The sequence below is a fragment of the Thunnus albacares genome, chromosome 19 (genome assembly GCF_914725855.1).
Source record: "Thunnus albacares chromosome 19, fThuAlb1.1, whole genome shotgun sequence".
Lineage (NCBI taxonomy): Eukaryota > Metazoa > Chordata > Actinopteri > Scombriformes > Scombridae > Thunnus > Thunnus albacares.
Window position 1 is genome coordinate 17,773,244 of NC_058124.1, and position 25,234 is coordinate 17,798,477.

A 25,234-nucleotide genomic window follows, 5' to 3' on the forward strand; every position below is an offset into this window, starting at 1 on the left:
GTATAATACATTATATTATCAAGCCAAGTGTCTTGCACTTTACAATTTGAAGATACATCATTTAAAAAGTACCTAGAACACTGAAAAAAGAGGATTTTAGCCCATCCCCACTCTCTAACACTACACTTCACCCTGACATATAATGATTAGAATCCTTCAGAAATCTTATTTTTTTGTATTATAGTGTGACTCTATTTCAAATTTAGACATACAATACATTTTATCATTGGAAAATTCATGATATGTTAGTTAAAATTCACATTTTAGTCATGTACTCAGGTTTTCACTCAGTCCTGTTACCCTGACACATCCCCCCCCTCTAAAATTTGGGACACTTCACAAGGCACAACTGGAAGTAACATGATTCGAGTCTCCTGAAGGCCATAAGAAGATGAAAAATCACTTCTCTCACTCTATTTTTGATCATATTGTAAGTATAACTGAAAAATGTAAATCTCAATGTTCAGTCCTGTTACCTAAATTATTTATTAGATGTTATGTTTTTTGGTTTTTTTTAAAGACAGTTTTGGTAAACCACTTGATGGTGCTTAGTTTTCTCATGCATAGCATTGATGCCATGTGGCTACATTTCATGTCTTTGCTAATGCTATGCTAAAAACTCAGTCCTGTTACTTTCAGTCCTTTCGAAAAAAAGAAAATATATATGGTCCATATATTACTCTACTACATCAGGTGGGCTGAACTGGCTTGCAGTGGTAGTCGCTGTGAAACCTGCTGGACGGCATCCGGCCTTGATCTTGTATTCTCTGTATCACTGTAAAGGTGTGAACTTGCCTCAGGTTTATTGTTGATTGATATGTTAAACTGGTTTCTGAATTAATACAAAGTCCCAGCATATATGTTAGGTCTGCTGTCATAATAACGGCAGTGCTTTTGAAATCTAATGTCTTTCAGACATGTTCCTTAAACTTTAAAACAGTGAAAGGTTTTGACTGTCACTTACCCATCACACTAAGCTAGGGCTCTTAAAATTTGCATATAAGGCCAACAACAACTGTGTAAGAAGCTCCATCTCTTATTTCATTCTGTGATGCCTAGAAGCTCCTGGAACAAGAAAAGCAAGGAGATGATCCAAACCCCTTTTCTACTGGACTAGACAGTTACCGATTGATTCCTCAAACATGAATTAATTCTTACAAATTTTCTTATTTGACTATTTGACCCTTTTAGTTTTTCAGATGCATAGAGTCTTGCATTTATCTTTTGATCAAGGAATGTTAAATGAAGTGAAGAGAGGTGAATCAGTCAGGACATTCACAGGTCAGGACAGACAGTTTTCTTAAACTGGGTTCAGGCCTGCCACTGATGACGTGTACACAAAGCAGCCAAGCCTAATGCAATGGCCGCACCCCTGGGATGAGATGGTTCATGTGGCTACCAAACCTAATGGATCAGAAGAGATGTTTTAAAAATGAATAGACCTCATATACTGTATCTGGTTGGTGTTGAAGGCATATGAAAACAAGTTAATGTATCTGGGGCAGCAAAGGTTCAAGAACCCAACCTGCTTTACCCAGATCTCTAACATCCTTGTGTTAAAATATAATGCATTTTTTCTGACAAAACTGACATGAATATGACATGAGTATTTTCATTTGCAATTAATCTGCCAGTTATTTTCTAAATTGATCACTCATTTAGTCTATAAAATAGCATTCAAAATTTCTCAGAGCCAGTGGTGATGTCTTCAATTTGCTTGTTTTGTCTGACCAACAGTCCAAAACCTAAAAAGATTTTCAATCCTCACATTTGAGAAGCTGAAACCAGAGATTGTTTCGTCTTTTTGCTTGAAAAATTACAGAAATGATTATTTGATTATGTAAATAATTTTCTGTCAATCAGCTAATTGACTAATAGCTGTTGTAGCTCTACTTTGAAATAAAAGGAACAAAACAAGAAATCCCCTTTAACACAGGATGACTTGCACTCCTTTAAGGCTCACACAGCACAGTAGAAATTATAATACGTAAAAGTTACAACAAATAAACTGAAACTAGAACATGTCTTGCACACTTTTAGTTTGGAAAAAGTTAAAAAAAAAAAAAAAAAAAAGTAAGAAAATGAGAAAAGAATATAATATACCTCTTTTTATTGTACACTTGTTTCAAAATTTACTTAAGATATCTGTCAAAAACTTGGGGGAAAGCTTACAAAGCTCTGCACCGCATGTCAAATTTTACCAGCAGCTTAATAAACATAACCTAAAATTAATAGCATCCTCAAATTGCTGCTTGCACTTTAAAAGTGACATATTTAAAATGTAATAACACCATCAAAATGTCACTGAGAGAATATAATCAACAGGCAACATAGCCAAGAGCAACAAAGAGAAATGTGGAATGCTTCCAAATTTAAGCTATAGCGATTCTTCCCATAGGAATGTACAATAGATGCAAGCACAGGCAAGCATATGAAATACTATTCAAATCATTACAGCAGCAGAGGCACAAAACAGAAAATATGCAATGACGACATCAAGCGAAAATTGAGATACAGCTCATTTTTAAGGCTTTTGAGTGAAAACATGCACACGGACCGAGCTAAACACAAAGCAATATGTTAAACCACATTAAATAATGTGGTTGTTAAAGTAGAAAAAGGGAGAAAATTAATCTGTGAGGACACACAGTGCTACTGTACGTATATTTGATTGTCTCGAGTAACAGCTACGCACAGCTAATACAGTGTAAAAATGTAGGCTCAGTATTAAATGGCCTATTATTGTCACATTTAAAAGGTAAAAATGGTAAAACAATACACCACTTTCAATACACAAAGAAACACTTAGAGCTGCTCACAACACTGAGAGATGTCACTTATCATGCGCAAGCAAACAGATAAAACCAACAAAGACCGCAACAAAACAAAAATTAGTTATTTTTTGGTTTTAAAAGGGTTTATATTCGTAACTCTGGCATCACTGGAACTAAACTGGAAAAATAATTCGCTACCATATGAGCTCTGAGCATAAACCTTTGCTACCACAGTAAATATACTCAATACAATGAACACAGTAAAAATCTCTTTTGAAAACATGATTCAAGCTGAACATGTACATGAAGTAAACCCTTTTATTTGAGTGTAATAGTACCTCTTCTCTTCAACATAACAGAGAAACAAAAGACAGATAAAACATGAAAGTAGTGAAGCAATCACAATCACAGCTGAAGGCTCAAAGATGCAATCTAATTATCCTGACAACCTGTCTCTGTTGGACTGCTGCGCTAAAAATAAAAAACTGAGAACTACTGCAAGGCAAGTTTGAAGTGCATGGCAACTGAGTTCTTCACACAAGCGAGTCCGTGATGCCCTGAGTACCATCCTCTGACTATAAGTTTATGCACTGAAAAACAAAAGCAGCTCTTTTTCTGCTTGCCCTCGTCCTCCTCTAGCAGTTGGTGGTCTGTAGGTGGCTCTCGTTCAGGATGGAGGTGATGTTTGCGTCATAGAAACCGTCCTCGTCCTCAGAGCTTAAAGCTGAGGAGCCCAGGGCTGCACGATGTGTCTGCTGCACCTTCCGCCTGTGAAAAATCAGGAAAACATCAGCAAATCCAACAACATTGACTCAGGTAGTTACTATAGAGTGCCACCTAGTGGAAAGAAGAAATTGAGCATATCTATAAAAAGTCATCTTACACTGTGTGTGGAACAAAAGAGTTCCCAAATGTGTGAAAATAAGTTGACTTTTTTGTACTTTAGCTCATTCTCCAGCGCTGTGACTTTGGCCTGCAGTGCCTCCTGTAGTTCCTGCTGCTCCTCCAAGTCTCTGAGGACCTTACGGCGGACCCCCTCCAGACGCTCCACCTCTCCCTCGCTCTCGTCCACCTGCCGTTTCAAGGCCTTCACGCGCAGAGACAGCTGGGAATGGAGAGGGAAAGGCAGGGGGTTAGAGGGGAACAGAGGAGGTCACAGGTGAAGACGTGGGCCACGAGGGATGAGGAGGGGTAGAAGGTGGACAGGAAAGTGGGTAGAGGGGTATGTAGGGTTGTAGGCCAGCAGCTAAGACGGTTGAACATCCATAAAAAAAAGGCTAGGGCGGCAGGAAGATGATAGGGGGGAGAGAGGTCAGGGAGCGTTCTGGTGTCCGAGTGAGGTTGGGTTTGGGTTAGGAGGGATACAGATGAGATTAGCTTGTTGTAAAAGAAGCAGTTAACGTCTGTTTGAACTCTGTCAATGATTAAACGGCAGGTGCAGGTCCAACAGTATCTACATATTATTCTTACTACAAAATGAAAGGCAAGCGAATTAGTGCTAACACAGAGTCAGGAAGCGTGAGACAAAAATTTTACCCATCTGACGTTTGAAGGAATAGTTCTACATTTTTGGTAATACATTTATTCACTTTTTTGCCAAGAACTCTTATGTCTGTATGGAAAATATATAGCTAGAGCCAGCAGCTGCTTAGCTTAGCTTAGCATAAAGACTGGAAACAGCAAGCCTGGCTTCAAAACCGAGATGCAACATGTTTATTAATGAGCTTTAGAGGTGCACACAGACTGTTTCTGGTCTTTATGCTAGTAAATTAAGCTAACTGGCTGCTAGTGGTAGCTTTATATTCACATTATAAACATGAGAGTTGTATTGATCTGCTCATCTCACACTCAGTATAATTCCCAGAATGTCAAACTATTCCTTTTGTTTGATTATCAGTATTTATAATTTAAACATGACTAACCACTAAAACACACAATAAAGATTATTAGCATGCAAATCTTAAAATTTACCTGATCTCTCTGCTCAACATGCTGGTTTCTCTCCTGGTCTAGTGTGGCGTTCAGCTCCTTCAGTTTCCTCTCCATTCGTCTCTGAGAGGCCTGGATGCTGCTTTTCTCTCTGAGTGCAGAAGATCAGAATTCATACAATATAACAACAATACAAAAATATCTTCAAGGATAATTTTTATTTAAAGATGGGAATTCACCTGAATGGGCCTTAGAATAATTTTTCTTTACTCTCTCCACTTCCCAGGTGTTCTTTGTGAGTATGGGAGCTGATTTTTGTTACTTTGACTCATCAGAATACTTCTAAAATAAAGTAGGTCTCCACAGATAGTTTCTTTTTTTGACTCTTCATGAGTCTTCAGTCATACCTTTCCTCACTGCGCAGCCTCTCCTCCAACTCCTGAATTTTGTTTTCTAGCAGAGTGATCCCAGCTGAGGGACGAGTCTGTCCCTCCATGTCCGCCACGCGAGACTTCAGCTCCTTCACCTGCAAGGGGGAGCGATATGGTGACGTTGGCAAACTGCACATTTTACAAAAAGCTGTTTTAAATCACTTGTGTGTACCTGTCTCTCTAGTGCACTCTTGTCCATCTCCAGGTCATGTCTCGCCGAACGCTCCTGCATCAGCTCTGAACGAAGCTGGTCCACCTGGGAAGAGAAAAGTAAAAGAGGAGGCAGCGTAAGTAAACCAAACAGCTCTTATCAGTTTTACCATAACACAGGAATACCTCCAGCTAATTTGCATGTGTATTCAAATACTTTTATGTGGGTGTGTTTTTAGCACCTGGTCTCTGCTGCGTGTGATGCGGTCATTCAGAAGCTCCACACTGCTTCTCTCCTCATCCAGCTCGATCTCCAGTGTCTTTATTTTATCCTGTGAACACACACAAAAATATAAAAACATACTGTATCATATTTCTTTTAATCTCGTCAATCTGCCTGTACTCAAAGCTACTTGATATCTTATATGCATGACTCCCCTCAGCTCATTTTCTTTCCCCTTAAACTCCCTTTTCTGACACGTCACTGTATCACTGATTTACTCCTACACCATCTTTAGATCCCCAGTTCTCGACCTTTGACCCACTCCGCCGGCGGGAGGCTCACCTCCAGGCCCCTGACCTCCCTGGTGCGGTCAGTGTAGGTACTCTTCTCCGTTTCTAGTTCGCTCTCCAAGTGTTTGAGACGGTTGTTAAGAAGGTCTCTCTCCAACTGGGCACTGTCTCTCTCCTCGCTGCACACCAGTAGCTCCTTCTTCAGACGAGAAACCTGAAGTAAAACACAGGGCATCATTATATATGATGTTTTTGGGAAGATTTGTGCTCATTGTCCTGCATTTTCTGCCTTCATAATCCCCCTCAACCCACACTGAGAGAAACTTGCATACAATCTCAAATTACATTAAGTATATACAGTAAAATAAGATATTCTTTCATGCATGTTTTAAGCTTTTCATCTTCATAGAGCTTCTGTCCTGTAAGATACTTTTTAATCTCCAGTTTTGTTTCTCTCCCCTACACTCCTAAAAACATTACCAAAAATATATCCCATAGTAACACTTGTAATATCACCTTATATACTCTTTAAAAAGTGCTGAAACACCTTTAAAAGTCTTTTAAAAATAAAGAAAAACAGTCTGACAGTTTGGTTTCAGCTGTTAGAACAAAAACATTTTTTAATATTTTATTTTATTTCAGAAGTTCTCGGTTTTCTCACAGAAACAGCTTTACATTTCTCTTTCATCCCTGATTCTCTATTTTAATATTTCAACATTTCTCACCTCCTCCTGCTGGGCCTTGAGGTTGCTCTGAGCTCTCTGCAGCTCAGCCAGCCTGTCCTTGTTGTTGCGTTGAGCCTCCAGCAAGTCCTTCCTCGAGCGCTCCCTGTACTCGTCAAGTTGTGTTTGCAAGGTGGCCACTGACTGACGGGAGTCCCCCATCATCATCTCCATCTGACAGCGGAGGAAGTAGAAGGAGAGAAATTGAGATGAATGACAACATCTGTACATACCAGTGAACTGAGATGTCAATCTCACACACTCACACACCTCTTTGTTAATCTTCTCCAGAGCTCGGTCCAGCAGCCTCTTCTGCTCCTCCAGGTCACTCTTGCCCCTTCGTAGTGCCTCTCTCTCTAGGTCCCTCTCCTCCAAGCGTCGGGTCAGCTCGTCCCTCTCTTTGCTCAGGCGGGTGGATCCTCTCTTGGCCTCCTCCAGCTGAGACTTCAGGGAGCGGTTCTCATCCTCCAGGGCTTCCACCACTTCCTCGGTTTCTGCGCTCCTGGACACACTGGAGTGAAGCCTCGTCTGGAAAATGAAAAAATATACACTGATGTACATGAGTTTATAGCAAGTGGACTAATGTGTGTTTTTATTACTGTAGGCAACGTATATTTTATAAGGTCATTCATGAGTCTTGCATCTTATTAGGACATGTGCATGTTCAGATTACACTTCTTTAAACTTCATTGGTCATGGTCATTGCATTCAAACCATAGATTCAAACTCAAAGTTTACTCCTTACTCTTGTCATGTGTTATTTTTTTAACATCCTTGCACCTATAGTGACCTTTGCACGACTATGCTCTTCTCACAATCATTTAATCTAATACGTTGCTGTTCCAACGCATATGCCGCACAATGCACATCTTGTGCAAATTTATCTCAGAGGGATTATTTTCTGATCTTACAGATTTGAGTTTTTCCTTGAATCTAATTTACTTCACATCTCTTCAGGTGAAAATAGAGCCTGTGTGGGAGGCCATTTGCTCTATTCTTGTATAGTATGGCTGTTTACATGATTTTGTGTGCATTTGTGTGTACAGCTCTTGTGCAGTACCATGCGGGCCAGCCTCTCTCTGAGGCGAGTGTTTGCCTCCTGGAGCTCCAGGTTGGTGTCCACCGCTGTCCTTCCTGAAGAAGCTGATGACTGTTTTAAAGAAGAGAAATATTCATTCATTTTTTAAAAAAATTTATCCAAACAAAAACTATAATCTCTTGTTTATATTATACATTAAATCCATTTCAGCGATGCAAGAGGTGTTCCTATTATTTTCACGCCATCAGTGTAATTTCTTTTCCACAGAACCCAGATGTTGCTTCACCTCCTTTGCCTTCTCGAGCGCCTTTTCCAGCTCGGCCTTGTCTTTCTGCGACTGCTCCTTCATACCGCTGATCTCCGACAGCAGCTCGGCCTCCCGCTCTCCACTTGCTTTCTTCAGGGCTTGAAGTGCTGTGCTCTTCGCGTCTAACTCGCTCTTTTGTTTGTCCAGATCGGCGCGGGCCCGCTTCAGATCGTCATGGCAACGCTGAAGCTCCTTGGGATAAGTAATCAGAGATGAATAATGTGTGTGAGTAAGAGGAATGTGCCAGGGCGTATTACAATGTGTTAATATGAGTATGGGGTATGTGTGTGTGTGTGTGTGTGTGTGCATGAAAGATGAATGAAATTGGTGAGAAGTGATTTTCAGCTACAGGAAAACCCACAGCTGCATTACTACCCCGACAGATTATAAAAAAAACAAACACACTGTAAAACAGAGAAGATGAGCCCCTGCATTTCACCCACACATCGAGCATAATCTGCCGCGTGACTGACATGTGAAGTACCTCTGCTAAAGCACTGTTATCATCAGACGCAGGCATTTTTTTCTTCATGGCGAGCAGCGAATCCTGAAGATCCTTCAGCTCACCCTCAAATTCCTCCTTCTCCTGTCGAGATTTCAGCAGCCTGCAGGAAGAAAGAAGACCTTAAAGAACACACAGTGGAAACGGTTGCTCTATATACTACAGTACACATATGCACACACACTGCAAGACCATGAGCACAAACACACATGTGCGCACACCAAAGATAGCAGCGACAAACGCCAAACAAAGCACAAAGGAGTGAAACTACTGCTTTAATCTATTAAATAAAGTCACCACATCCAGATTTCGCCTTTTGATTTAAGTTGAAGATTTTGATTTACCCTAAATTGAGATACACCACTTACTTATGTATTCAAAATCAATAATGTTCATAAGAAAATCAAAATGTGTGAATGAATGATTGACAAACAAACAAACACAAAAAAGACTGACCATAAACAAGCCAGTTTTTCAATGTTGATTCGTTTGAAAGATTGACATGATTGGGTCATTATCACTGGATTATGGTTAGTAAGGGTTCACCAATCTAATGATCAAAACATCATCAGACACAAAATCCACTCTGATATATGAGCTTTTCAAGTGAATTTCAAGGAACATATCTCAAGTTCAGATTTGCTGATTTGAAACTAGGCTAAATCTACTCAAACCAAACACAGTGAGACTGATTCTCTCTCTCACATTTGACCGCTGAAGCGCTTCCCGTTCCTGCCGAATGGAAAGTCAAGTGAAAGAGTGCATGCATTAAAAAATAACTCAGAGGAAATGTCGTATTGCACGACTGAATCAAAAAAAGTTCTCACAGTATTTTCAGTACATCCACATACAGTTTTCAATGTGCAGTTTAGACTATTTGAACTAATGATTCAAAAATTATATAAAAAAAAGATAAATAAATAAAATCTAATGCAACAGAGTGTGTTTGATGCTTGGCCAAGGCTGGAATATGTTACAACTGCAACTACAAAGCCTGTTTTAAGAGATACTGTAGCCTTACTGCTGATGTGTACATTTGCCTATTTATGGTTACAAAGCAATGGTACAGCTCTATAATCTACTTGGTTCAGCTCATGAGCTCAGAATTATACGGTTCTATCTGATATCTTTAAAATAATTAATTTATCCACATACTCATGGTTGTACTTTGTGCTTGTGTGCTTTTTTTTTTTAAAAGAACTCTTTGATGTTAGACACTGAAAAAGATACAGAATGTAAAACCTACGACGGCAAAACCTTTAAATTCCAAGCTTGCAAATTGACTCATACAGTTATCTAACACAAAAAGTCACAAAATGTTGGTAAAATAGTGGTAAATATGGACATGTTTGCAAAAAACTAACTATTAAATACTGCTGTGTTTTGGTGACATCATGTGATTTATGCTGACTGAACAGGCTCACAAATGTGGTCTATAATTATATAAACATATGACTCATAGACACTAACTCCTCTCTGGTGCTGTCCAGCTCCTTCGCGGTCACTTCCAGCTGCGTCTTCCACTGCTCTCCCTGATCTCTGCAGCTGTCCAGCTCTTCCTCCAGGGTCAGTATAGAGGCGTTCACCCTCTCCCGCTCCTCTTCGATCTGCTCCTGGGACTGTCACACACACACACACAATTATATTAAGAGTCATAGGAGCCACTGTATAACACAGGTTTATTCCTGAATTTCAAATGCCTTTGTCATTATGGTGACATATAAAAAGCAGTTCGCACACCCAAATCTATCCAGTTTTCTTCTAATTCAGTTTCTTTTTCAGCAAAAAAACAGATGTTTCAGCTTCTTGCTTTGATCAGAGTTTCTTGATTTTCTAGAGAATACTTCTAGATAAGAAACAAAACCATAAAATATCAGAGAAGATGGAGCATGATACATTTGGCACAAACAGCGATCCAACTACTTTAATCCCAAATAAATCACCTCATCACAAAGCAGCTGTCAACCTGTCTCCTTACTCTCTGCTCTCAGGCTGCAAGCTACTTTTTTCCTGACACTGCTGTTACTGCATAATGATCTATTCCTGTAGATACATATATGATTCAAATTTCCTCGACATCACATCCTACAGTACTCCAAAAATACTCCACTGGTACAAACTGAAACTCTACAGTAGAAACTAGAAAAGTTTTATATGATAATCACAAGCAGCAAAATTCTCTTTTCTAACTTTGCACACTGGGCTCAGACTGACCTTCTGATACCCTGGCGAAGTGTTTGAACACTGACTACATGCTGACACATTAAACAGAATGACGAGACAAAGCCTAGATGTATAATAGGGAGATACGACTTCAAAGCACAATTAAATATCACCTTAATAATGCATGCAGGACACAAGGAGTGCCTGACAGGTACAACCTGATTGTTCTCCCAGTGAAGTGCATATCTGTATCTGTACAAAGAGATCCTGTTAGAGACAAAATGCTCTGACGGTTTCTATCTTAAGAGTTCATTAGCAGGCTATGATGTAACAAAAAAAAAAGAGAGAGTTTCAGTTATCAGAAAGTGAGATATTCATCAGCAATGTTTTGCTGTAGCCACTAAAGAGGTTATAAATCCTCCCTGGTTATTTATTCTGTAATCTGCAGGCTTAGTTTGACACTGAAACAATATTATGATGATAATCATGTGAAAAAGGGTGAACGTTTATGATAAATTCTGACATAAATATCAAAACCTCTTATTTTGACAGTGTTGACAATGTCGATCACGTGTACTAACGTGGGATTTTTGTGGTTCTTTCAAGACTTCCTAGAGTGTAAGAGGTGTTTACTCTACAGTACCAGTCAAAAGTTTGGACACACTTTCTCATTCAAGTGAATGGGAAGGTGTGTCCAAACTTTTGACTGGTTCTGTATGTCTCTATATGCACAAGAGTTTTCAGTTTAGTTAAAAGTGTCCTGTTTGTTCTTTGTCCGGTTTATTGAATCACTTGTGTTTGTTCAGTGCAGACAGAGTTACTAAACCAACATATGCTTGTTTTATTAAGATGGTTACTCCAATTGAGATTATAATCTCTTTTCCAGGACACATTGCGTCAAAAACACACCAGGACATGCTTATCCTACATCAAAGGAAATGCACAAAAATACGACTAAAATTATGCAGGAGGTAAAAGCAAAGTCACAACTCACATGGATTAACCTCTCCATTTATTTGATATAGTATTGATCAAGTTGCAAATTTTATTTAATTTCTTTTAGTTTTACTAAACAATATACGTGTTGTGTACTATTCATGCACTACTGGGTGAGCCACTTTTAATGTCCCTTGGGTTTTCTTTGCCTTAGCTACACAATTTTTATTCCCTTTATCTCCATTTTAATCAGTTTTTGCTAACAGGCTAAGCTTGAAACTACTGAGCTGCTGGTGAATCCAAAAATCAGATTTCTCATTATACTGCACAACAGTTTGATTCTGGTGAGATCTGTTCAAAAATACAGGTTGATTTGATTTCTTTTTGCAAGAAATGGTCTAATAATTTATTTGTGTCAAACTGACTGATTATCTGAACGTCATGGAGAAGTGAACTGACGATGAGGATGGTGTCATTCACCTGTGTGACCTGCTCCATGGTTCTTCTCAGGTTCTCCATGTCCTGGCTGTACTGCTCCCTCAGGGCCTCCATCTCTCTGTCATGGCACTCCACCTCCTCCTTCAGCGCCCCCTTCAGGGCCGTCAGCTCCCGCTCCCGCTGGCGTAGTGTGTCGTCCTGGCGCTGACGCAACATGGTAGCTTCGGCCAGGTCTGCCTGCAGAGTCATCACATCCTGCAGAGAGAAATTCAAAGATAGTCAGATAGACAACTGAGTAGAAGTGCAGTGATGTTTTATACAGTATATACATATATATATATATATATATATATATATATATATATATATATATATGTGTGTGTGTGTGTGTGTGTGTGTATGCCTGGAGTATCAGTACCGTCTCCAGTGAGTCTGAGTGAGGTGAGTTTTCTGAAACCCTCCTCAGCTCCTCTTGAAGTTCAGCTAGCTGATCTTCTTGTAGGCGCAAACGAGACTCGGCCCCCTCTCTGGCCATACGCTCCTCGGCTAGCCTACACAAACACACACACACCAATCAATCAGGTAATAGTGAAATTATCCTTTCACAAAAAAGCTGCAGGAGCAATAACTAGAAGCTTAATGCTGGCTGTTAAGTGCGTATACTATACATCCACATCCACATCCACATCCACATCCACATCCACACACGTCCTTACTCATCATGGGCCTGTTGCAAGTCTTTCATGCAGAGTCTGAGTTTCTCCTGGAGCTCCTCAAGGTTTCCCTTTTTCTGGTTCCCATCAGATCCTCCCCTCTGTGCACATAATACACACACACACACACACACACACACAAAGTGTATGAGAGAGACCAAGGGTGAGACAGATGAAAGAGGACAAAGAGAACACAGAGACAAAGAAAGGAGGCCTGGAAACATCGCAACAGAGTGTCACTGTCGACCTTGCAAATACATTATGCACTCTGTATTATCTTGAACCATAAAGGAAAAAAAAGCCCTGCATTGGATTCTTTGCCCTAGTTTCTGACAGTCAAAAAATCTTTGGGAGAACAGGCCCTGCCAGCGTGCTCAGACATCGTCAAAAAAGACGAGATCTCCCCACATAAGCAACTCTTTCTGACACGCTGCAGGGGAGCTGGAGCCGAGGCTCGTTTGTCGCCCACACCACTCCGCTGTTTGTCAAGGCTCCCTCTCACTGAAAAGAAGGTATAAGCGCAGCTCGCCCATGAAACCTCTCTTATCCTCCTACACACTCATTACAGGGACGCACACACAGACACAGAAGAGCGAGAAGGAGACAAAGCTAGGCTTCTGCTCCTCAGGGGACCTCGAATTTCTGTTACTACTTATCAGTGATGGATCATAAAGATATATTTTGTACAGATTTGTTTCATTTTCTTCTTGTCCCCTCCCCCCCGCAGGACAGTTTATAGATAATCCCGTTCTGGGACATCTCAGTTTCTCTCTGTCCTCACAGAGATAATTAACAGAAGATAACACAATTGAGAATACGTGTGAGATCTTTTGAACACTTTGAATGAATTGCATCAGCTGTAGCCTTATGTGCATAATTATGTATTGCAAACCAGATTCAATAAAAGCCTGGTCTAACATAAAAGCCTGAATTGGTCTCAATGAACCTCTGCTAACCTCCAGTCCTTCGTCATTTACATGGTGTTCACTCTGCACACCACCGTATACAGTATACTATATATCAGTTGCTTTAGACTTAGGTAACCTAACACTCCAGCATCAGATCCTCAATTAACCAGAGGAACAAACAGAGTGTCAGTGCATGAACTCCATCACTATCCCATTGACAGGCATTAACTGGTAACACTGCAGTGAAAACACACCACAAGCACTCAGAGAGAACCACATACATTAGTGGTACTGAGGGAATGTCAACCTCGCTCCACTTTACACTTGTGAGTCAATACACTTCGAAATGCAAATAACCTTTTGAAATAAAAGGCTAAGCATCTATCCGTATATTAATCTTATATTAATCTCAATTTGGTTATAACACAAATGCCCCAAAACAGTCTTTGTTTTGATGACATGTTAATCTGGTCCTGCACTGATCTTATGTTTTGGTTTTATACAGACAAAAGCAATGTTTTGGTTTAGAGGCAGAGCTGGAGAAGAAATAGCCTTAGGCAGAAAAACTGTGTAAACCCCTTCACCCTGCAGTCTGATGCTGTATGTGGACGTCTCAGTAGCTGTTTTTGCTTCTGAAGAGTCTGAGATGACTGCTGGTAGAGATATCAGCCACTAAATTTACTAAGATGGAGAGCATGGCTATGGATATTAAACACTTTGTATAAAAGAACCCCTCGGAGAAGGATCTGTCTCAGCCGGCAAGCCAACCCCCAGCTGGTGCAGGGTTCCAGTCCAACTTAATTATTGATGCCTCTCAATGACTGCAACCCTCAACACGCTAGGACCTCAACAGCTTTCCTCTGCAGGTGCATTGTTGCCAAGAGACAAGACAGGCAAATAATTCACAGACAGTCATGGTCACACACACACACTGAGAAGTACATAATAAGGGATCATACATAATCAAGTGCATGTAATACGAGAAGGTAGGGGCACAAAGGAATAACGTCTTTATGTAGATTTATGCAAAAGGCTGCAAATTTAAAGGACGTATGCTCAAAAAAAACCACAATCCATTTTAACAAGTTGTTACAAGAACACACAGGAGCAGAGGTGCCCCTTCATTTTCATATTTTATGGCCTGTAAAAGAGGATCCTCTAAGACAAAGTGGATGAAATAGAAACTTCATATCCTCAGCAACAGAAAAGAGGACAGGGTGCCAACCATCTGTTAGCTTCATTACAAGAACGGCCCGGTTCAGAAGAAGACACACCAGACACTCAAACCTTTTGTTTGATCAACATGCTGAACCTGCACACCACAAAACCTAATTAGAACATGTGCTATTTTAGATTTTCTACAACGAATAGAGTAGACCTGCTTAGCTTTCTGTGAAGTGGCAAGCTTTTAGGTTACATGGCTGCAAAATATACTATACTACTAGTACTTTTAATGCAGCTGCTGCTACTATTACTTCAACTGCAGCCACACTAACAGCTATATTCAAAGAAGTCAGGGTTTGCATAAAAGGTCTGCTCTATCATCAATAACTTCGTAGTTTGAACCATATTATTTAAATACAATCTAAAAGAGTTTATTCTCGTTCACTGTCTAGCTGCTACTCTTATAGCTTGTATATCAGTTTCAAAGAGTTCAACAGGTTGCAACCAGCAGCCAGTTAGCTCAGCTTAACACAAAGACTAGAAACAGGGGTAAACTGCTACCGTAGCTCAATCCAAAGGTAACAATCCAACTACCAGTACCTCTGAAGGTCACTGATAAACATGTTATATCTTGTTTGTTTAATCTATACAAAAGCTGGGGTGTAAAAATGATGTGTGGTTGTGGTTTTACAGGAGGTCAGCTGCTGTACACTTCAAGGAAGTACCTGGCTGAGTAACTAATAAGGTATATTATGTCATTAATTGTTGAGCTTTAGAGGCACTGGTAGGTTGATTTTGTTACCTTGTGACATGTTTCATACCTATCACAGGTTAGCTGTTTTTCCTGTTTCCAGTCTTTGCGCTAAGCTAAGCTAACTGGTTGCTGACTGTAGCTTCATATTTACCGTATGAGAGTGTTATCAATCTTCTCATCTAACTCTCAGGAAGAAAGCGAGAAATCAAAATGTCAAACCATTTCTTTAAAAAGGCACAATCTGTAACCCAAATGTAAACAAAAAGGTCACCTCCTCATATAAATTCCAAACACAAGATTGGAACTTGATATTATTCTCAAATTGATTGAAATATTTTAACACAAGGACTAACAGTAGAGGAACAACTGTAACTGCTTTATTGATGTGTGACAAAACATTTTCAACTCAAAAGGTCCAAGCCTTTTCTGAGCTTTCAACCACATGTCATGCTCTTCATCTTCATCATAAATGGAAGTGGCTCAAGTGTCATTGTGTGACCTACTAAAAGTGTGGAACACCTGAGCTGGTTCTGTTCAGAAAAAGCTAATAAGTTTACCTTTGAGTTGACATTATTTGCAGCACATACTTTTCCTAAATTCAAGAATTAACTTCAAGAATTAACTTGCTTGTTTTCAACACGTTGCTCTTATTAATGTTTTCTTTCCCAAAATTTATGAGTAAATCTCTCTTCATATTTACATGGTCAAAAAGATTAAGGATTAGGGCTTTAAGGTCTTGTCATACCTTTAAACTGCCAGTTGTCTCATAGACACTGTTGACCTGTCTTTTGAGGGATCCCTCATTCTCACTGGGGCTGATGAGGAAACAGTGGACAGAGGATTAGATTGGATTGATTATACTGTATGTATTCATATAACAATGACTCTCGCAAATCAGTGTATCATGCTTGTAGTTTTATTTACCTCTCTTTGAGGGAGTTGGAAACAATTTGCTTAACTTGAGCCTCCTCCGCACTGATAACCTCTTTGTTTTGACTGAAACTCCTCGGAGGTATCTCCTTCAAAGAGAAAGTGAGCAAGGTAAGATAACAGACACAAAACAAAGAAGCAATTTAATACCTTCAAATAGCACATCATCTCTGCATCGCTTGCACTTACTGGCTTTTTTGCCACAGCTGGAGGGGTGTCCTTGGCAACAAACTTCCCTGGTGACTTAAAGCTCGGCTTGGGGGCCTCTTGTGCCGTCACCTTGACAACAGATGCAGGGCTCCTTCCCAGGCTACCGCTCGCTGGGGCAGATGATGCCAACGAATTAGAGGAAGAAGACAGAGGAAAGGCGTAGGGATTGAGAGTCGGAGAGGTAGGAGAGGGAAGGGAAACCTCAGGCTGAACATCTTTTCGGGCATCAAGACTTCTGGACCTCCTGCGTTCGTCAAACCTGAGCCGCTGCCTTGCTCCCGGGCGGCCTCTGGTCTGCGGGGCACTGCCCGGCGTTCCGCTGTTGAACTTGCTGATGAGCTTGTTGATGGGAGCCAGGGAGTTGGTGTCGATTGCTGGGGCAGGATTTTCATCAGTTGACGCTGGAGGCTCAGGGAACGACTCTAAAGGCGACGCTGTACTTTGCTTTTTCCCACTGTATCGTCCCAGAGAGCCAGTAAAACCCACGCCGTTTTGTTTGACCCTTTGGGCTCCCACACTGTTTATTTTGACTGGTTTTAACCCTGCCTCATTATACTCCTCATTACTAGTCCGATCTTTATTTTTCTCCGCTTCACTGGCTGTTGCTTTGAGTCGGGGTTCAGGTGTTGACCTCTCTACCTGTCCTCCTCTGCCAGTCCCGCCCTCCTCCTCCCCTTGAGTTCCTGCTTGCCCGTCCCCCGGGGGTCTTTTAAGAGGGCTCCCGAAAATCTCCCCATCCTCATCCTCTGCTGGAGAAACAGGGGAGCGAGTTGTATTTATAGGAGCACCGTAGGGGTTTGTGAATTCTGCTGGTTCTTTGCTTTTGGGGAGGCTGTTGTAGGGTGAGGGTGGCCCTGAGCTGGGGGTCGGAGTGTTAAGCTGAACGCCATACGAGTCACCTTTCTCACCATCTTTCAGGACCACATAAGGCTGCCCAGAGATCCCCTGAACCCGCACTGCCACCCCGTATTTACTAGAGGGAGGAGTTGCACTGATGTTTCCTTTGGATTTTTCAGGATAACCTCCGCCTGTGTCATGGAGATCCTTGATGAAGCGGATCTGAACGCCATAGTCCACAAGTGGCTTCCTATCAGTGGAGAGGGTGCTCATGTTGACTTCCTGGTTTCTGTACAGACAGTCTGGGCAGACAGGGAACAGCAGAAATGCAAATCAGGTGAATCAGTGGAACAAGTTGCAAAGTACACTGAACATGAAAGTCTAGATGTTAAGACCTTTTTTTAAAAATCTGCAGAGGATTAAATTCTCACTGACCCTGTAGGTTCTAGTATGATGTGCTTCAGTCCTTTTTGTTTTTGTATTTCATTTCTTGCTGCTTCCAAGCTTTACACACAACAACCACTGCTTTTTTAAAAACTTTTATCACATCTATTTCCTTGTTTTTTTGTGTAAATTCACCACTTCTCCCTAGGGAGAGTCACTCTGACTCTGCTGAAATATCACATTACTGGTATATTTTGATGAAGCTGTCATCTTCTCTTGCTGCTCTACAGGCTAAATTCCTTCTCAACCAGATTTCATTGTTTTCATGCCATGCCAAATATGCCACTGGGGCACTAAGAACCTCTTTGTACAGGTTGAGGCCTACTTTTTTTCCAGTGGGTGTGTTCAGAGAGCAGGAAAAACAAGGAGTAGGAGTACGAGAGGGTATGCATGAGACACCTCGCACAAAATAATCAGTTATTTGTACACTGCCTCTTATTTAAATACAGTAGGCATGCTGAAGTACAGCTGAGTTAATGGTTGCTATGTATTTGAACAGGTGGAAAACAGAGAGGGTGAGAGAGATCTCAATGTCACTATTGATGGCCACAGTAGCAAACAAACCCCTGATACAGTGGCATGTTTTACTGACAGACTTTTAATACTGGGTTCAATGATACCAAATCTTTATTGCTGTTTTAAATTTACATGGGGCAACACCTAACAATTATTTTCATTATTGACTCATCTGCAGCTTATTTTCTCACAGTTGCTTGGTTGTGTCCAAGTTCAGAAATTAGTAAAAATACAAAAAATGTATCAGAACCCAAGATGATATGTTCAAGTTCCTTGTTTTTTCCAACAATCAGTACATAACCTCCCAAAATATCCACTTTACTATCCTATACGACAAAGAAAAACATCAAATTCTCATATTTGAGACGGTAGAAGTAGCAAAGTTTAGCATTTTTGCTTGAAAAATGAAATAAATGAAAGAAGTGGCCTTTAATTTTCAGTTGATACCCTAATTGCTTCATTGTGAACTGTTTCAGACAACACAATCAGTCATATTGTAAGCAGTACACTCTAATCAAGGGTTTGTTCTTTTATATAATATCACTGTTGAGATAAATGGAGGTATATTTTATGTAGAGCTGAATGATTAGTCACTATATTTGTCCTATTTGCACTATACTTGTTATTATTGTTTTTTTTGTTATTGTGTTGTGTTGTTATGCCTTGTTATTGTTCCCCCCGGCCCCCCGCTTAGCTTAACTTGTAAATATTTAAGTTCTTAGTTCTTTTTTAGTATTTTCTTTTATTCTAGTATTTTTTAAACCTTTGTTGTTGTGTTTAATACTTGTATATGCCATCACCAGGGTCTGAGAAATGGCATTTCATTCCTCTATATATTTGGTAAATATGGCAGAATTGACAATAAGGCTGACTTTGACTTAATCAATCGACAGACACATAATTGTATTACTATTTTCATCAATGATTAATTGTCTCATTTTTCAAGCACAAATATCAAAATGATCAAAATAGTTGCCGTTCAACGATTACTCAAACTGTTTCAGCTCTATATTTTAACAACCCAGTCTGTCATATTGTAAGAAGCGTACTCTAAGCATGTCCACCTTCTATAATCTGAAAATGAGCCTGGTGATGAACACTATGAGAAGGTGAATACTCCTCCTATTGTCCAGGCTCTGTGGAGCATTAAACACTAGGGGCTATGTCAGGAATGGGCCTCCTCTCTCTCTCTCTGCCTTTGCCAGAGTCTCCCCAGTCACCAGACTTCAGAGTAGAGTCACTCAGGCGTAGACTGTTTACTTTGAGCTGTGCAGGCACACACACAACAGCTCAAGCTTATGCACGCACATACACACACACAAACACACACACACACACGGTCGCAGGTAGTTGATCTAACAAGCATCGTTCCTTTCAGTGGCTCTATATGTGGCAAGAAAGTACTAAATAATATACAGTCACATTATCACATAATAGCTTCATAACATGCAGTAAATGTTATTTCTCTTGCATACATTTTCATCTTTAAGCACTGCTGAGCTGAGAGTTCGCCATCACACTCCGACTCCAGCCTGTTTCATTTGTCTGTACCACCTATAGCAATCCCAGATGTGACTCTCACAGGAATTAAAATGTAACCGACAATCGGTTAAAGTGTAACACGCAGCACCTCGACCAGCAGCGAGGTTAGATTAGTGAATCAAAGTCAGCCTTTGTCTTCTTCTAAAAAACATTCTTAGGATTCCAGACGCTCCCTTTACACTCGGCATTGCGCGTGGTTTGCATTTGTATAATAAGGACAGATTAAGAGGAAACTGAGAATTAGGGCAGCATCAACTGTAAAAGCTGCCTTACACGTTCTGAAAACTGTCCTTATATGCAGTAAATAAAAAAGTGAGGAGACTGATTAAAAGATGACGAACCGGAGACTAAAAATACGGGGAAAAACAAATTAATTCTCTCGTCTAACATAAAAATGAGTAACCTGGTTTGCCAGGATGTTGAATTCTGCACATCAAAACAACGGTAGGTTAAAAATTTGGATATATGATCGTCTATTTTCACTGCAGTCAGGTGCTCACTGGTCACACTGAAAGCCCCCAGGTATAAATATGTTCCTTGAGCAAATACACACACGTTCAGCAACCGGTAGCCGAGCACTGCGGGGCGACAACTGGTTCACCTCCTCTCATGCTCTTTCTCTCTCTCTCTCTCTTGTCACAAGGAATGGCTGTGTCAACAGAGACAGGAATGTCACCAGACGGGCCTATCTGCCATCACTCTTCCCTTTCTCCTCACACAGGCACTTCTCATTTTCCCCTAGCCCCGTTCCTGCACCCCTCTCTGCTTCTTACCGCGCTCTGAGCTTCAACTTTCTCCCTCAGTTTCTCATGCCCTTGGGTAACTGAACAAGAATACATGTTACTTTGATGCTATAGGGCTGGGTAATGTGCTTGAAATATTCAGAAGACTGGGAACTTAAACCATTAGTCGAGCAATCAATCAACAGTGAATTAATTGGCAACCTTTTTGATAACTGATAATTTATCAAGTAAAATCTTTAAGATTTGCAGCTTTTCTCTGCTTTATATCCTTGTAAATTTAATATCTTTGAGGTTTTGTACTGTTAAGAAGACAAAGACAACAATGTGAAGATGTTACCTTGAGCTCTGGGATTTTGAGATGGGCATTTTTCACCATTTCTGACATTTTACAGCCTATTAATAGATTAATTGATAGTGAAAACAATAATTTCCTGCAGCCTTAAAGATTTCTGATGAGATATATAAATCCTAAAAATATATCAAATATCAGCACAATCAAATAATGATCAGATAAAGCATAACAATCACATGTGTTAAAGAATCAACTTTTTTTTATTTGTAATGGTGTGAAATAAGTCATTTATATAACTGAATTTTAATAAAGGAAAATCACAATATGGACATATGGCCATCCAATTCCACTAAAATCCCTATTTGACACCCAAAAACATGTCACATCGATACCTAAGAAGTTGTTTTGGGTTGATATAGTACAAACAAAAGCCCCACTAGACAAACTATTCTTGTCACCACTATTGTTAGGGGCAGGTTCCCTTGTGTAAAATAGAAACAACATGATAATGGAGTCCCTCATTAAAAGGTACATGTTTACCCAAACACCTCAAAGTGAACTTGGAGTGTGTGCCCCCAAGCACACATTTTAGGTCAGGGCTATTTCTGGAGCCATTTATTTCACATGTAACTGAGCAAAAAAAAAAAAAAAAAAGCAGAAAACAACAGCAGCTTCAATAGCTGTGAATTATCAGCTTTAAACTAAAGTGTTGGCCAGGATATGAGTGACTATCATGAAGCTTATCTGAAATTGCTCGTGTTGACATAACAATGTACAGGTAGCCAAATAGAAAGACTACATTGTGTTTTCTTGGCAGACTTGAGATTATTTACGCAACTCGACTCATATAATAAATAATATCACTTTCAAATTCATATCAACAAGTCAGATAAAGATACTTCAGTCCGAGGAAGCCATTACAGCTGAACTGCACCTGTCTGCTCCTGGATTAATTGCGTCACACCCACCTATCCGGTCAGTCAGTATCGGTGCGCGTCGAAACCAGCGGGCTTGTTTACATGCGCCTGGGGGGACCACGAGCCGAGCAACAAGAAAGATAAACAACCGACCCACCTGCCTCGCGACGACCCGCATCCTATTTGAAGCTTTTACCTGCTGTAATAACCTCTCATATCCTCTTTACGCGCCGCATGTCGGATCCAATTATAGACCAGCACACAGAGCCGCATCTAAAACCTCTGAAAGCGAACAACAAAAGGCTTTCCCCCCACCGCCCGGTGCTTGTTTTCGGTCATTATCGTTGAGCAGTGAAAGCTGAGCATGGGAAGACGGCTGCCAAATCCAATCACAAAGCCACAGGTGTCCATCTCTGCTTATCCAAATGTTGGAAAACGCCCGCTCAGCAAAACCGGGGTTTACAGTATTGCTCATATACTTTTCCCACTTGTAATAAACAAGCGTGGATATACAGTAAATTAGGCAGCAGCTGTGTTAATTTCAGACTAGGCTACTTATTCTACTGCACCTGCAAAGATGATCCAAATCTAGAAATATTCCTCCTTCTTCCCAGAAGTCCCGAGTCTTCTTACAGCAGCAGCAGCAGCAGCTCTGTACAGTGTTGGTGGGATGAGAAGATCAATGAAGAGTCTGAGGACATCGGGAAATTCTCCCCCCGCTACCAGTGCAACCTGTTGCCAGCACGTCGGATAGTCATCGTCCCGCCTCAGGACCCGCTTCATTGGTGGGAGGCTCCCCGAGAGGCGGCGCCTGCTGCGGCCTCAGTTTCATCTCTGTACACGGAGGGTTAATAACAGTGTGTGACCTGTTTCCCAGAGGTGGAACAAGTATTCGGATGCTTTACCTAAGTAAAAGTACCAATAAAGCAATGTAAAAATACTCCATTAAAAGTGAAGTCCTGCATGAAAAACCCTACTTACATAAAAGTACCTAGTATGGTAAAAGTATTAGCATCAAAATGTACTTAAGTATTGTAGTAAAAGTAGTGATTTTGTCCCTCTGACTGATATATTATTATATATGACATCATTAGTTTATTAATACTGAAGCATCAGTGTTAGAGCAGCATGTTACTGTTGTAGCTGCTGGAGGTGGAGCTAGTTTGAACTACTTTATATACAGTTAACTAGTTTAGTCTAGTGGTTCCCAACCTGGGGGTCGGGCCCCTCCAAAGGGTCACCAGATAAATCTGAGGGGTCGTGAGATGATTAATAGGAGAGGAAAGAAGAAAAAACAAAGTTCTGATACACAAATCTGTTTTCAGTATTTGGATATTTTCTCTAATCCTTTATTTTTGGTGAAATATTGGATCATTTGAACATTTATTGAAATGAAACCATGTGAGAAGTTTGGAGGGAAAAATCACTATTTGGTGGAGCTGTTAACTCATAGACATCTGAAATGTGACCCCGACTACACACTGCTTTTTGTAAGACGACAAAAGCCAAAAAGGTTGGAAACCACTGGTTTCATCTTTAACAATGTCGTGTTTTAAAATCTTGTCATATTATCTATTGTGTCAAATCTTCATCTGAAAAGTAACTAAAGCTGTCAAATAAATGTAGTGGAGTAGAAGGTACAATATTTCCCTCTGAAATGTAGAGTGGAAGTATTTGTAGCATCTAATAGAATAAGCACAAGTACCTCAAAATTGTACTTAAGTACAGTACTTGAGTAAATGTACATATTTACTTTCCATCACTGCCGTTTTCACAGCTGTTTTAGTTTGAAAGTGTTTGCATGGCACTAATGGGATATAAATATATCTAACACACACACAGATCACCAGGAGTACTGATCACTGCTGAGCCAAAACTAATTAACTATTGATAAGGAGGTTGCCATGGTAATTTAGTTCCTATAACTACTGCAGCCTATTTAGATGTTAAATTGCAATTGTAAATATAAAAATAGGTATAAATGACTTTTTTACACTTTGACTTACTTAGCTAACTCACTCAACTTTCAGGGGTTTTTTTCTCGTTTTCAAGTCACTTGGATTAATTCTCTATACACAAATATGTTACTCATACTGTATGAATATCACTGTTAAGATAAATGATCTTTTATGCAGAGCTGTAATGATTAGTCAATAAATCAATAAGTAAATCAACAGATAAGTACTTGTCAAGCATTTTGATAAATCAATTAATCGTCTGGAGTCATTTTTTAAGCACAAATACTGAAAAAATGTTTCACATTCTCTGGTTGCAGCTACCTAAAAGGGGGATTTGCTGCTTTTCTTTGTCACTCATTATTGTATATAGAATATCTTTGGGTGTTAGACTTTTGAACAAAACAAAGACATTTGAAGATGTCATCGTTTGCTTTGGAAAGTTGTGATGAGTATTTTTTCCCACTATTTTCTGACATGTCATTGACTGAATGATGAATTAGCAAACTAATCAATAATGAGAATAATTGTTAGTTGCAGCTCTATTTTCATGTGTCTATGCGAAAACGTCTGTGCAAAAACTTGAGTATGCTTGTAATTTCTTGGAAGAACCAAGTAACTTGGCATTAACAGGGACAAAATTCTGAGATTATTTTAATTAGTTGTGTTGACTTGAAATGCAGTTGTTGATTTGCAGAGAAATATCCGAATTCCAGCTCCAATTAAATTCAGGTAAAAACATATTCCTGGTTATTCATCATCAATTAAATACTGGAATCATTTTCTCTATATTTGTTGAATTGCTTGTAGATAAACTGCCCATTTAAGCTGACTGGCTGCACTTACTAAAATACTAAAGGCTCCACTGGCTTAAATGGAATTAATTTGAAGTTCACTCATTGAATGCAGTCTGTATTTTACCTACCATTAGTGCTAAATTGCATTGTTCTTTCCCAGAAACGTCCTGGAAAATTATTAAGAATTTACAGACCTGTAAAATAAAGAGTGTTTTTTTTCATAACTACAGTATTAAGAATCAAAGAATCAAAACAGCCAATTATTCCTCTTTCTTCTAAAAGCTTAACAATTTAACTGTGGAAAAAATGTTTAGTCATTTTTTAAATATTGGCTTCACAATAATGTTTAGTAAACCTTTAAGCCAAAACTGATGGTTCAACACAGTGACCATCTACAAAAACTTAAAGCAAACTGGCACTAAGACAAAGATTTATCATTCACTACTGTAAATAAAGTTAAATAAGGTTTAGGTTACGACTCAGAATCTGAGCATTATGAAAAAACAAATTACATTGGTATCTGTTTTACTGGGTTTTCCAACCCTCATTTTAATACAACGATTAGCAAACAATTTTTTAAAAAATGAATAAAAACAGACATGGACAAG

General features: G+C 39.8%; 1 protein-coding gene and 1 long non-coding RNA gene across 4 annotated transcripts; one reads left to right on the forward strand and one right to left on the reverse strand.

Annotated features, from left to right (window-relative positions):
* Positions 1 to 2,093: 2,093 nt before the first annotated feature.
* On the reverse strand, positions 2,094 to 22,532 carry cgnb (cingulin b). 3 transcript variants are annotated; one of them, XM_044335642.1, is made up of 21 exons: positions 22,444 to 22,532; positions 16,563 to 17,722; positions 16,368 to 16,462; positions 16,189 to 16,258; positions 12,621 to 12,718; positions 12,323 to 12,455; positions 11,947 to 12,159; positions 9,838 to 9,986; positions 9,073 to 9,099; positions 8,350 to 8,470; positions 7,845 to 8,057; positions 7,580 to 7,669; positions 6,790 to 7,047; positions 6,523 to 6,693; positions 5,850 to 6,011; positions 5,527 to 5,616; positions 5,307 to 5,390; positions 5,111 to 5,229; positions 4,746 to 4,854; positions 3,716 to 3,879; positions 2,094 to 3,542 (listed from the first exon to the last, which is right to left on the reverse strand). In XM_044335642.1, exons 2-21 carry the CDS (start codon positions 17,691 to 17,693, stop codon positions 3,410 to 3,412), a joined length of 3,630 nt encoding a protein of 1,209 aa, XP_044191577.1. In that variant the 5' UTR covers positions 17,694 to 17,722; positions 22,444 to 22,532; the 3' UTR covers positions 2,094 to 3,409. The 3 variants fall into 3 exon arrangements, with proteins under 3 accessions (XP_044191577.1, XP_044191575.1, XP_044191576.1); XM_044335640.1 differs by lacking the exon at positions 22,444 to 22,532 and adding an exon at positions 21,926 to 22,253; XM_044335641.1 differs by lacking the exons at positions 9,073 to 9,099; positions 22,444 to 22,532 and adding an exon at positions 21,926 to 22,253.
* Positions 22,186 to 22,814, forward strand: LOC122969717. Its single transcript, XR_006399078.1, has 2 exons — positions 22,186 to 22,277; positions 22,489 to 22,814. It is a non-coding gene; the product is annotated as an uncharacterized LOC122969717 (long non-coding RNA).
* Positions 22,815 to 25,234: the final 2,420 nt, after the last annotated feature.

What these genes read in the sequence shown, in the direction of transcription:
- cgnb (XM_044335640.1), bottom strand. Translation starts at nt 22,052, where the DNA reads ATGCGGGTCGTCGCGAGGCAGGTGGGTCGGTTGTTTATCTTTCTTGTT. An exon ending in GAGAGAGGCTGGCCCGCATG is followed by an intron (nt 7,048 to 7,579) that starts GTACTGCACAAG and finishes TTCATTTTCCAG; the next exon opens with ACGAGGCTTCACTCCAGTGT. An exon ending in TCACACGCAGCAGAGACCAG is followed by an intron (nt 5,391 to 5,526) that starts GTGCTAAAAACA and finishes TTCTCTTCCCAG; the next exon opens with GTGGACCAGCTTCGTTCAGA.